General features: G+C 37.5%; 1 protein-coding gene across 5 annotated transcripts in view; it reads right to left on the bottom strand.

Annotated features, from left to right (window-relative positions):
* Cog5 (component of oligomeric golgi complex 5) overlaps positions 1-14,225 on the bottom strand; it is a 374,945-nt gene that overhangs the window by 203,323 nt on the left and 157,397 nt on the right. For all 5 annotated transcript variants that reach the window (XM_046422370.2, XM_046422368.2, XM_046422369.2 and 2 more), the window contains one exon: positions 5,293-5,423. In XM_046422370.2, coding sequence (XP_046278326.1) covers positions 5,293-5,423 — 131 coding nt within the window. The remainder of the gene's footprint in view (positions 1-5,292; positions 5,424-14,225) is intronic.

The following is a 14,225-nucleotide window of genomic DNA, read 5'->3' as shown; positions in this document are numbered from 1 at the left end:
AGGGAATTGGCTCCAGTATACCTCCCACTCAAAGATGCCAAAATCAATGGATGCTCAAGTTCCTTATATAAAATGGTATAATATTTGCATATAGCTTACACATATCCTTCCAGTTATCATGTTAAGATTACTTATAAAATGTAAATACTAGGCACATAATTGTCATACTGTACAATTAGGAAACAATGACCAAAAAAAAGTCTGCACACATTCAACTATAGGCTTAACTACAGAGTACATAAGAATAAGACACGAGGCAAATGATACTCATACAATTGTGTTTGGAAGGCTAAAGATGTATAACATGGTGGGAGGCCACAGTAAGTGAGGTCTACACATCACTTCATTTGCACTGATACAGTGTTATGGTCAGCATGTAACAAATTCAAGTTTTGCATTTTGGAATTTGTTGGAATTTTAAAAAAATTACCTTTGATCAGCAGTTGATTGAATCTGCAGACTTGGAACCGCAGCTATGTTTGGTTAACTTATGTATGTGTAGAAGGGGGATAAACACTTCAAAAGTTAGAAGAATGAAAATAGATATGCAATAAAATTTTAACTCATTCATGAGGTGATAATATGCCTATTACACTATTCATATAAAATATTTTATAATAATATTTTCTGAAATGTTAATTGCCACCTCTTGCAAATATATAAGCTGCACTGCTATCAATGTTCTATAGAAATACCCATTCTTATTTACATTTGATTTGGAATTTCTTAATAATTTCTTTGAGAAGATAAGGACTGTGAAATTATCCTTCAAAAGAAACAAAAGATTGTAATATGGTGTTTTATTCAATTATTTAATGCAATTACTTATTTAGCAAGTATTTTACTGAGCAATAATAGGAAGGAGAAAAAATATATAGTTCTAGTTCTTAATGAAACTCAATCCAAAGAGTTCATCAGAAATATATGTATTATATCTATAATAAATAAAATACCCAAATAATAATAAATAACCTTAATTAAGCAATTTCATCTTAAGGATGTTATTACAACCCTGAATACAGGTTCTAAACAAACCCAGAAGGAAGGGCTTTGTGAAGAAATTACCAAAAAAGCTGAGTATTGAAGAATCAATACAAAACAAATAAGCAGGAGAATTAGACCATTAAATATGTTTAAGAAATAGTTAGCACTGAATGCAAACACACGGACTAAAAAAACCCTGGTACTGATCAGAGAACCAAAGGCAATCACACCTAAGTGTCCTCTAGGGATGTGGCAAGATTGCAAGCAGCACAAGGAGTATAAGATTTATAATGAACCAAGCTGTTGAAAAAATCTATGTGATGCATGGATATGATTAAATATCCTTCATTAAGATCATTTTGAAAGCAGTATGAATATCAAATTAAAATTAGGGCCACTAACAACTATAGTAATCTACGTGAGAAAGCTGAAAGCATAAAATGTGAAAATAAAAATAAATGGGTTTGGGCTGGGCTTGTGGCTCAGTGGTAGAGTGCTTGCCTTGCACGTGTGAGGCCCTGGGTTTGATCCTCAGCACCACATAAAAATAAATAAATAAAATAAAGGTTTTTTTTTTTTAAAAAGTTATCCTTTAAAAATAAATAAATATGTTTGCCTAGGATCTGACCCACATGCTATTTTTACAAATAAAATTTTACTGGAATATTCATTTACATATTGCCTGTGGCTGCTTTCTGACCACAACAGAATTCAGTAGTATGACTAAAACAGAATAGCCCACAAAGTCTAAACTAATTGCAGTCTGGCTTTTTGCAGAAAATGTCCTGATCTTTTGAATAGCTCATTCCCGAGTTTCCCAGGTGAAAGGTGCAGTTCTCTAACAGTGACCAAACAGTTTACAGGAGATACATATGAAATTTCTTTTTTAATTTTCTGAGTTAGAGGGTCATTGTAATATCCACTTGGAATAATGTGAATGATTCCATAAATGAACTTACTTAACATACATTCTGGCTTACTTTTAAGTATGCTTTTTCTGTGGAAGCAGTGAGAGACTTTTTCTGACCCCATTGTATAAAAGGTTTCAGATATGACTTAGGTTTTGTAAACTGTAGCACCTGTGTAAAATTTAGAAGGCAGAGGCTGTACTTTTCCGACATTTACTGGTTTTCCTGGCAAGTTTGATCATACATGTGTAAACATTTTTCTCTGTTGTCTCTAAAAGGCTCTAATCCCTGGGTCCTAGCTTCATGAATGTCGATAAGTAAAACACTGGCACTGACTTTGTTGATCCGGATCATGTCAGAGGCCATATGCTTCTAAAGCTATCAACTGCACTGAACAATAACCAAAACAGCAGGCAGTTTCCTAACATACAAGGATCAATACTGTCCCAGGTTGCCTAATTTTGCATACTACATAGTTCCTGATTCCCAAGTTTCCCAGGTAAATAAGGCTACTCTGTAACAGCCAATGAAAAGAGTAAGCTCAACTTACAGCCTTTTTCTTGAGCCTTCCCTATGATATCTTATAATAAATCCCTGCTTGTTAAAATTAGCTAGAAGTAGATTCTATTTTCAAGCAAACACTAACAATACACTAACAATCCTGATGCATACATATACAGATCAAGAATTAGAAAAAAAGCTCTAGGATTCAGATTGAAATTTGAAAGTTATCAGCAAACAGAAATATATGAGACCACCAATGAAAAAACATGTGAAGTAAAAAGAAGTCAAACAGATAAAGGAAAGACAAACATCAATGAAGTGGCTGAAGTTGTTAAGAATGAGGAAAAAATCACAACCAAGGTCAAGAGAAAAAAAAGAAAAAGAAAAAGAAACCAGGGGAAATTTGGTATTAGAGAAACTGAAAGAAAGGGGGTATCAAGAAGTTGAAATGATCACCAAAGTAAAAAAAAAAAAAAAAAAATTGAGAAAAAAAAGGTGAAAGACTTTGGGGAAATTTGGAGACATAAATAAAAGTAGATTTCCTGAAGAGGGTATATTAGAAGCCAGAATAAACTAGGGACTACATGAGAAATCAAGAAAAGGAGGCAGTAGTAAGAATAGTCTATTCTTCCAAATAGTTTGGTTGTGAAGTATAGAAACAAGGAAATATCTACATGCTGTTTGTAGCCATAAAGAACATTTAAAACTGAAGATTCCTTTTTCCTTTCATGTAGGAAAAACTTGAGTATCTTTGTATGCTGCTAGTAGAACAGAAAAGGCTGAAGATTCAGAAAAGGAAAAGAGCAAAGTACAGAAGCAAGGCAGCCAGGGTGATGGGAAATTAGCCTTTAACAGGAAGGTAAAATATTTAATAGAGATGCACATTTAAGAATGATGTTGACAGAAGTTTAAAAAAAAAAAAACACCTCAGTTTCATTGGTCTTGATTTTCTTAATGAGGAAAGAGATAAGATTCTGTTATTACAATAGAAAAGAAGGGATTGAATTAAAGATTCATAGGAAATAAAGATTGTAAACAGTCATTTGTGAAATGAAAGGGAACTGTATACACTAAAAAATAATGAGATCCTAGATGTATTTAAAAACCAAAAATTTAATTACATCAATCTTATAATTATTTGATTTTTACTTGGCACTGAAAAGGCTAGCATGGTGTAAGAAATAAGGCTAGATGTTCAATGACCCACAAATGGCACTGTGACATGAAAGCTTAGTATAAAGGCAGGGGTAAAAGAATTTGACAGTATCATCAAGAGCAACAGTTCTTTCAAGATCTACTGAATCAGAAACTCTGGGCATTAGGCTCAGCTCTCTGTTTTTAAAAGGCCTCCCAGCAACTTTGATGCATGCTAAAGTTTTAGAACAGATGAAGTCAGAGGAACACATAAAATACAAATCTCAGATCAACTTAATATAGAAAAACTGTAGAGACAGAGAAGAGGACAGACATGATTGACAGAGTAGAAAACCAAGTAGTGAAGACAACTGATGTTCTAAATACATGAAAAGACTGGTGTTCTCAATTAATAAAATAATTATGTTTTATAATAGGAACAGGGAAAAGGCAGAAAAAAATAAGGAGCCCATGGCCAAAGACTGAGACATTGGATATGTGCAAAAGATGACAATCCAAGATTATTAATGGGAAAAAGATGCAAAAGTAGAAGAGAAAGGAAGGGTAATAGATTTCATGTTTGAGCAAGTAAACATCAAAAAGCTGTTTAGCCAATGTATATAAATATTCACAAGCACTGATAACATGGAATTATGGGATTTTAAGATAAAGAGAAAACAGTTCCAACTAAATCCTGAATGAACACATGGGAGAGATAAAGGTGTCAGTAGATACAATCAACCACATAAAGAATAGGACATTAGACAAAGGAAGTCTATCCCCAAGGAAGGTATAATTTATATAGAATAGAAGATTACAGAATCAAACCCAGCAGCTACTCTGTAGAAAGGCAACTCCCCCTTTCATGTTTCATTCAGGGCAGACAATCAGATTAAGAAAGTTGTGTTTTAAATCCTTACCTTTTAAGGATCTAAAAAGGTATCTCTCACATGTAATGTAGAAACAAAAATATTATTTTTCAAAATAATATACATATTTTGTCCTCATAGATAAAACTGATCTCTAGTGTTAGAAGTTATGATAACCCTTACCACTGGGAAACAGGGAGAAAGTAATAATTGTGAGAAACCCAGACTCTAAGACAGCAGGAATGTTCTATGTCATGATGTGAGTTTTGATTTCACACATATGTTCACACTGTAGTATTTCATTCTATAGGTACATTTTTGACTTGTTCATTTTTCAAAATGTACACAATATTTGATTTTACAAATTTAATCCAGAAAACTAAGCATAAGAATAAGATACATTAGGAAAAATTTCAAATCATTTTTTAAAAATTATGACACAGCAATTAGTTATGGTATATGGTATGGGGGGGCTAGAGATTAAAATTTGGATCCAAACCATTTCATTTACGAGCTATATATCTTCAACAAATTATTTAAGCTGTTTCATCATCTGTAAAATGGAAATAACAATAATACCAACTATACTGTGGTTGAAAGGATACCTTGAACAAAGCAGACACATTCCACAGATATAACTATTATCTATCATACATAAAATGTACATCATATAAAATGATTTCATATTATATACATAGAAAACTTAGGCCTAATTTAGAATTAAATATATCAAAACATATTAAAATTTACCTGTATTTATATGTGTCCTACTATCCAATTTAATTGTAGGCATAGTTCCTCAGTAATAAAGACATTTATTACTCTTTTGGATGCAAAGTCAAAATCTGTCAATATTATGACATATTTCACATAAAAAATAACATTTTTATTACCTGAGTCTCTACACCCTGCTCTAGCAGGCGCTTAGCTTGATTTTCCACTTCAAGTCGAGCTCTTGCAATAAAAAGTAGATCATTTTCTATTACTTCTATTCCAGAAAGATCTATTCCTTGAGAAAGATAATCTATTGGAAAAAAAAACATTTAAAATATCTCAATATCAAATATCAAGGCATCAACATATCATGAATAAATTTTTCAAAAATATTATAAATTTACTATTCAAAAATCCATATTTTAAAAAGTAAGAGTTTCCCAAATTTTTTTATACTTAATAAACAAATTTCAATTTGGAGGCAAATGTCCCAAATAAGAAACAGTTGGTAAAACAAAAACTTAAATTATGATAACTTCAAGTTCAAGCAAAGTCATTAGATTACATCAAAAAGTTTCAAATTTGGGCTGGGGATGTGGCTCAAGCGGTAGCACACTCGCCTGGCATGCATGCATCCCGGGTTCGATCCTCAACACCACATACAAACAAAGATGTTGTGTCCGCTGATAACTAAAAAATAAATATTAAAATTCTCTCTCTCTCTCTCTTTAAAAAAAAAAAAGTTTCAAATTTGTTTTAATATAAATAAGTATCTTGGTACTTCCAGAAATTTCTCAAGTTGCAATGCAGATTTAAAAGTTATTCTCCAAGATTAAAACATCTGAAATAAATGTTCAACATTTGGAGAATAAGATTAATGAATTATGTAACAAGATTCATAAATTATGTAAAATTTAGCATTTTGCCAGTTTACATCATCAAGCAAACCTAATTGTTTAATTTTAGAATTTTCATATTAATGAATGAAAAACAAACTATATTGGTGAATTAACTATTTTTTTAGGACAAATTCGCTCCGTAAGAACTGTGAAAACATTGTACTAAGACCTTAACAGCGTCTGCATACTTAGAATTGGGGAAATTTTCTTTCTTCCTTTTTTTTTTCTTACTCTTAAACATATTGAAGGTAATTAAAATGCAAGTAACAAAGATCAAAGTTTAATTTGAGTTTAGACACAGTTCTATAACTCATGCTTTCTATTTTAACAAGACAAATTATTACTAAAAAGTAAAATTTACTAAGATGGAAAACTTAATTTTGCCAGTTATTAGAATATCAAATGTATTTTCCTACATATTCTTAATTAGAATTACTGTTTATCTTTGGTCTTATTAAAATATATGTCTAGCAATTACATTTTATCATGGTTTACTTAAGTTGGTCATAACATGGTACATAGGTTAAACTACATTAGAGTAGGCAATACAATGCTAACTAAACACATATCAGCACTCAAATATGTTTGATATTTGAACACTACATAGGTTTAGTTTTACACACAAGGACAAAAAAATACAAAAGTAGCAATACTGTGTTAAACTACAGTTACATACTATAGTTATTTTTAATTATATTACAACCACAAGCATTTTTTTAAATGTGTATATCCAAAAGGATAAAACGTTTATTCAGTGAAACATTCACTGAAAATGCCAGCAAACCATTTCAACTTTGATGTGATCATAGACAAGTGATCTTGTCAAAGTCTCTATGAGCTTCAGGTTTTTCTCACCTATAAAATGGCAACAATTTATAATTCATTCCCTTCATACTCTTCACACTATTATCAGAATCAAAATAAGACAAGCTATATTATATACCAATTTATTACATAAATTTTGAACAGTAATACATAGAATATAAAAAGAAAATCTGATTTTTTTCCACTAATTTTTTTCATACTTTTATTGAGGTAAAACTGGAGTTCAATAAAATGAACATATTTAAAGTATGCAATTTGATCAATTTTGACATAAACATATACAGTCAATATAAAAAGCATTTCCATTCTTTTTTAAATTCGAACTCATGCAGACAGTGTTTCCTGCACGATTTATTACATTAAAAATCAACCACATTAAGATAGATAGAACCACACCCCCACATGTCAACTATTTCAAAATTAAATGGCAACTTAGAAATATCTCACAGGTCAAGGAAAAAAACACAAAAAAAAGTAAATAAAAAAGGCTTTGAACTAAGTGATAATAAAAGCTTAAAATATCAGGACCTCTGGGATGAAAGAGTACTCAGATGAACATTATAACTTAAAGGACTTGTATCAGAAAGAAGATAGAATAACAATCAAATTACTTTCAAATTATGTTGCAGGAAGGAAAAAATAAGAGTAGGAGTAGAAATATATGAAACAGAGGAGAAATAATTCAGCTAAAATTTGAAAAAAATCAAACAAAACCAATCAAGAAAAAAGGAAGGAGCTGGGTATATAGCTCATCTGATAGAGTGCTTGCCTTGCATGCATAAGGTGCTGAGTTCCAATCCCCAGCACCACAAAAAAGAAAAAGAAAAAAAGTACACAAAAATGAATAATAAAGTTCGTTTCTTTTGACAAGTGTCTCCTGAATTGTGCCCAGCCAGACTGCGGCATTTGGTGGGCCGCATGGGGAATGACTGAGGGTAAGTGATAAGGTAAACTGCTCGCCCCTGAGGGCAGGGCAAGAGGATGGGTAGCCATTTTAAGATTCTTCTTTTGTTTTGTTTCGCTTTTGTTTTAAGTTGCCTGTCCCTGGAGATGAGTGAGACGGAAGAAAAACCGCTCACATCTGAGGAAAAACTATTTGCGTCTGAGGAACAGACAGGGAGAAAGGACGGATGGACATTTCAGGAGGATAGAAAGGCTGATATAATGATTTTGTGTGGTTCCATTTTTATTTCATTCTGTCTCGGTTTTGTTTGGCGTCATCTTGTTGGGTTGTATTATAGTAGAAATATGGGATCAGAAATTAGTAAAAAACAAACCGAAAGAGTGTTAAGTAAATTGTTAGAGGAAGGAGGCATCCCAGTAAAATCAAGAGCAGTCAGGGCATACGTTGATACAATACAAAAATGTAGCCCATGGCTTTTTAAGGAGGAGTTGTTGAATATATCACAATGGAACCATGGTGAAGATTTAAAAAGAATAGAAAAGAAAAGGCCAGAAACTCTGCCAGTTGGCACATTGACATTGCGGGCATTGGTATCTTGTTTGCTTAGTCCAAAGCCTTCAGTTCAGACAAAGGTAGAGGAAGGAGAAGACATATTGATTCAAGTAAAAGAGAAGGTCTCTCAAGTTAGTCAGAAAGAGGAAAAGATTCAAGTAAAAGAGAAGGTCTTTTGAGCTGGTCAGATAGAGGAAGAAAGCTTAGAGCAGAAAAAGCCATCAGGGGAAAAGTTACAACAGGAGACTGCTACTAACACCTTTCTATCACCAGAGGGCGTAAGTGTCCAACCAACAGCGGCACCTCCATATGCTGGGAGGCCCTCAACCCCCGCAGTTGATAGTTGGGATCCTGAGACAGGATCTCAAGTATTAACATGCTCTGTATTTGAGGCAGGAGGGCAGCAAATTCACAGTGCTTTAAATTTCAAAACACTGAAGCAGCTAAAAGAGGCTGTAACAACCTATGGTCCTCAAGCACCCTTCACTGTAAGCATGGTTGAATCCATTAACAACTTGAACATGACGCCAGCAGATTGGGCTAATATGTGTAAAGCTGTGCTAAATGGAGGTCAATACCTGTTATGGAAGGTTGCCAATGAGGAATTTTGCAAGGAGACGGCTACGCGAAATGCAGCAGCTGGTTATCCTCAGAGAAATCTAGATATGTTGTTAGGAAAGGGACCTTATGAGGATCAGCAGCAACAAATTGCATATGATCCTGGTGTATACGCACAGATTGCTGCAGATGCAGTTAAGGCATGGAAGACTTTACAAGGACATGGAGGTTTACAAGGTCAATTATCTAAGGTAATACAAGGAGCAAATGAATCTTACGCTGAATTTGTAGATAGGCTTATTCAAACAGCTACCAGAGTTTTTGGGAATACAGAACAAGCAATACCATTAATAAACCAACTGGCTTATGAGCAAGCGAATCGTTGGTGCAAAGTCATTAGACCATGGAAACATGAAGATTTAAACACATATATTAAATTATGTAGAGACATTAATGAACAAGAGCAAGTCATGGCAGCTGCAGTAAAACAGGCTTTAGAACAAGGGCAAGTTGTGGCAGCTGCAGTAAAACAGGCTTTAGATGCCAGGCCAAGAACATGCTACAATTGTGAACAAACAGGACATTTTAAAAGGAATTGCCCCATAGGACGAGGGTTTAACAAAACTAGGTATCAAAGGAGTAGAATACCGGGTATTTGCCCACGATGCCGTAGGGGGAGACATTGGGCTAATGAATGCCGTTCTCAAACCACCATAGAGGGTACTCCATTGTCAAAAAACAAACAAGGACCAGGTGTTTATCCACGATATCGTGGAGAAAGGCATCGGGCTCCTTTGCCAAAAAATGGACAGGGGGGCCCAATGCTCCGGGGCCCGAAACCACAAATATACGGAGCACTGGAGGAACCCAGCAACCCCATCAGGGTAGTGCCCAGGACACATTGTCCATTAGATCCCTCATCAGACAAACCAGAGGGAGCGCAGGGTTGGACATATCTGCGCCTCCGCGAGATCAGTACTAACTCCAGAGATGGGAGTTCAAATCATTCCCACAGGGGTAAAAGGACCTCTTCCCCAAGGAACAGTAGGCTTATTATTGGGACGAAGTTCTTCTACTCTAAAAGGACTTATGATAAGTCCTGGGGTAATTGATCCCGATTATGAAGGTGAAATAAAAATTATAGCCAGTTCTCCAAAGGGTATATCAATAATTTCACCGGGAGATAAAATAGCACAGTTACTAATAATACCCAGCCTACATGATAAATTTTCCAGAGGATCCAACATGGCGGCGAAAGGGGAGGCAGCGCTTTCAGTACCTCCTCAACAACGGGGTCAGAGAGACGCATGGATACGCTTAGATTCGACCTGCTGAGAAACTCCTAGCAAAATTGCACTAAAGAGAGATCGGCCGGGAATCGGTAGGATTTTTGGAGGTGACAGTCTGCGCTAGACGAGTGAATCTCCGCAACGCAGCGCAGAGGTCCAGACCCGCCAGACGCTGCCCGCGCGACTCGGCGACTGTCGGCTGCCTGCACGCGGCCCCCGCGTCAGGGCGGATAGCCTCCGAGGCGCAGCGCAGCAGGAGCGGTGCAGGGACTCTAGGAAGAGGTCTCTCGCCAAGCCTTCATGAAATAGCGAACTGGGAGCTGAAACCAACCAGAGACAGACCAGTCCCACCCCTCCCTTTGGACACTACGGCAAGGAGCCTGGGGCCCGCCATAGCAGAGTGGTGACATCACCAGAGTTCCGCCGACAGAATTCCTTCCCAGCGGAATCCACATTAGCAGGTGTGTGACTCCCACCCCTCCAGATACAAGCAGCCAGGAAACCACCGGGGGCGTGTCTGTAGGGAAGCAGAGGGGATTCCAGATCCCCACCTCCCCTTAACACCAGCGGCGACACCCACGATCTTAGCCGCCAGTTTCTGGGGGCGTGCCCACCAAAGGGGTCCGGAAAAATTAAACTGTTGGTTCCCAGATCACCCCACCACAGCACTGGGGCTTAGATGAATGACAGAGAGGGTGTTCATCGTTCGGGATATAGGACACGCGGTGGGGCTGCAAGTGTAATCAGATCCTTGGGGAACCGCCTCTGGACCTGGCTGGCTGGCTGGGAGGAGGAACAGGGGGAGGGGCCGGATAAGTGAAAGGGCTCTGGACTAACAGGATTGAGAGACTCCCAGGAGCCACCGTACAGGGATTTCTGTCAGGACATAGAGACCAGAAGCTCGGCTCAGAGGGCACAGCTCCGCCTATTGGAAGAGAAGAAAATGGGATTCAGCCATTGAACAGGGGATGCCAGCATCGCAGAGATCTGATGTCATCGGAGAGCAGCCGAGGAGAAAACTTCATCGGTGCCAGCGGCGACGGAAACAGTTGGTCCCCTGGTAGGGAGGGTGAGTCACAGATACCCGAGTCTCTCTCGCTTTGTCGTCGAGCCAGAGGGGAGGAGAGGGGCCGCCGCCCGCTCCCGCAAGGTAGGCAGACCTGCGACCAACCTGCAGATCAGGCCCAGCAGTCTGCAGGCGTGGTAGGAGGGGCAGGGCAGAGCCACCGCCCGCGCCGGCAAGGTAAGCAGACCTGCGACAGACCGGCGGATCAGGCCCAGCGGCCTGCCAGCGTGGTACACACTTCACCCCAACTGGAGTAGGGGCAGAGCAGAGCCTTTGCCCGCGCCCAGATCAGGCCCAGCGGCCCGCCTGTGTGGTGGTCAAGTGACCCCAATTGGAGTGGGGGCGGAGCGGAACTGACACCCGTGCCCGCAAGGTGGGCAGACCTGCGACCAACCTGCAGATCAGGCCTAGCGGTCCCCGGGCGTGGTAGGAGGGGCAGGGCAGAGCCTTCGCCCCCACCTGCAAGGTAGGCAGACCTGCGACAGAACGGCGGATCAGGCCCAGGGGTCCGTGGGCGTGGTAGACACCTCACACCAATTGGAGGAGGGGCAGAGCAGAGCCCCCGCCCGCACCTGCAAGGGAGACTTTTCAACTATACAAGAGCAATATAAATATATAGGGGGGGGAAAATTTCAAAAACACAACAGTTTCACCAAGAAGAAAGAAAAGCAAGCAGTATGAAAAGACAAGGAAAGAAAGGACTACAAGCAATGCAGGTCAGCTCAACTTTAGAAGAGGTAACAGCTGCAGCAGATGGAATGTCAGATAAAGAATTCAGGATATATATGCTTCAGATGATCTGGAGTATCAAGGAAGAAATTAGACAGCAAAATCAGACGATGAAAGATCACTTCGACAAGGAATTACACAAACAAATCCAGGAAGCAAAGGATCAACTATACAGGGAGATAGAGGTTATAAAAAACAAACAAACAGAAATCCTAGAAATGCAAGAAGCAATAAACCAACTTAAAAACTCAATTGAGAATACTACCAGCAGAGTAGAACACTTAGAAGATAGAACATCAGACAATGAAGACAAAGTATTTCAACTTGAAAAGAACATAGACAGCTCAGCAAGGCTGTTAAGAAACCATGAGCAGAACATCCAAGAAATATGGGATAACATTAAGAGACCAAACTTAAGAGTCACTGGGATACAGGAAGGTATAGAACTCCATACCAAAGGAATGAGCAATTTATTCAATGAAATAATACGAGAAAACTTCCCAGACTTGAAGAATGAGACAGAATCCCAAATTCTAGAAGCCTACAGGATGCCGAATGCGCAAAATTATAAGAGATCCACACCTAGACACATTATAATGAAGATGCCCAACATACAGAATAAGGAGAGAATTTTAAAAGCTACAAGAGAAAGGAAGCAGATTACATTTAGGGGCAAGCCAATCAGGATAACAGCTGATCTTTCAACACAGACTCTGAAAGCTAGAAGATCCTGGAATAACATATTTCAAACAATGAAAGAAAATGGGTTCCAACCAAGAATTGTGTATCCAGCGAAATTAAGCTTCAGGATGGAAGATGAAATTAAAACCTTCCACGACAAACAAAAGTTAAAAGAATATGCAGCTAGAAAACCATCTCTTCAAAACATCCTCGGCAAAACATTACAGGAAGAGGAAATGGAAAATAACAATGAAAACCAACAGTGGGAGGTAGGACAGTAAAGGGGGGGGGGGAATAATCAAAGAGGAAAACAAACCATGTTTAGTAACATAAACAAACAAATATGGCTGGAACAACAACCCATATCTCAATAATAACCCTAAATGTTAATGGCTTAAACTCACCAATTAAGAGACACAGGCTAGTAAAATGGATCTCAAAACAAGACCCAACAATATGCTGCCTACAGGAGACGCATATGATAGGAAAAGACATACACAGGCTGAAGGTGAAAGGTTGGGAAAAATCATATCACTCATATGGACTTCGGAAACAAGCAAGAGTGTCCATACTCATATCAAATAAAATAGATTTCAAGCCAAAGTTAATCAAAAGGGATAAAGAGGGACACTACATAATGCTTAAGGGAACCATACACCAACAAGACATAACAATCATAAATTTATATGCCCCAAACAATGGTGCAGCTATGTTCGTCAAACAAACTCTTCTCAAGTTCAAGAGTCTAATAGACCACCATACAATAATCATGGGAGACTTCAACACACCTCTCTCGCCACTGGACAGATCTTCCAAACAAAAGTTGAATAAGGAAACTATAGAACTCAATAACACTATTAATAACCTAGACTTAATTGACATATATAGAATATACCACCCAACATCAAGCAGTTACACTTTTTTCTCAGCAGCACATGGATCCTTCTCAAAAATAGATCATATATTATGTCACAGGGCAACTCTTAGACAATACAAAGGAGTAGAGATAATACCATGCATCCTATCTGATCATAATGGAATGAAACTGAAAATCAACGGTAAAAGAAGGAAAAAGCATACATCACTTGGAGAATGAACAATAGGTTACTGAATGATCATTGGGTTATAGAAGACATCAAGGAGGAAATTAAAAAATTCCTAGAGATTAATGAAAACACAGACACAACATATCGGAATCTATGGGACATATTGAAAGCAGTTCTAAGAGGAAAATTCATTGCTTGGAGTTCATTCCTTAAAAAAAGAAAAAACCAACAAATAAATGATCTCATACTTCATCTCAAAATCCTAGAAAAAGAAGAGCAAAACAACAGCAAAAGAGGTAGAAGGCAAGAAATAATGAAAATCAGAGCTGAAATTAATGAAATCGAAACAAAAGAAACAATTGAAAAAATTGACAAAACTAAAAGTTGGTTCTTTGAAAAAATAAACAAAATCGACAGACCCTTAGCCATGCTAGCGAAGAGAAGAAGAGAGAGAACTCAAATTACTAGCATACGGGATGAAACAGGCAATATCACAACAGACACTTCAGAAATACAGAAGATAATCAAAAATTATTTTGAATCCTTATACTCCAATAAATTAG

This window comes from Marmota monax, unplaced genomic scaffold, assembly GCF_021218885.2.
Source record: "Marmota monax isolate L192 unplaced genomic scaffold, Marmota_monax_Labrador192_F-V1.1 WCK01_AAM20220418_F8-fsc00027, whole genome shotgun sequence".
In the NCBI taxonomy this organism is placed as follows: Eukaryota; Metazoa; Chordata; class Mammalia; order Rodentia; family Sciuridae; genus Marmota; species Marmota monax.
This window is presented reverse-complemented; position numbering and strand designations above follow the sequence as displayed.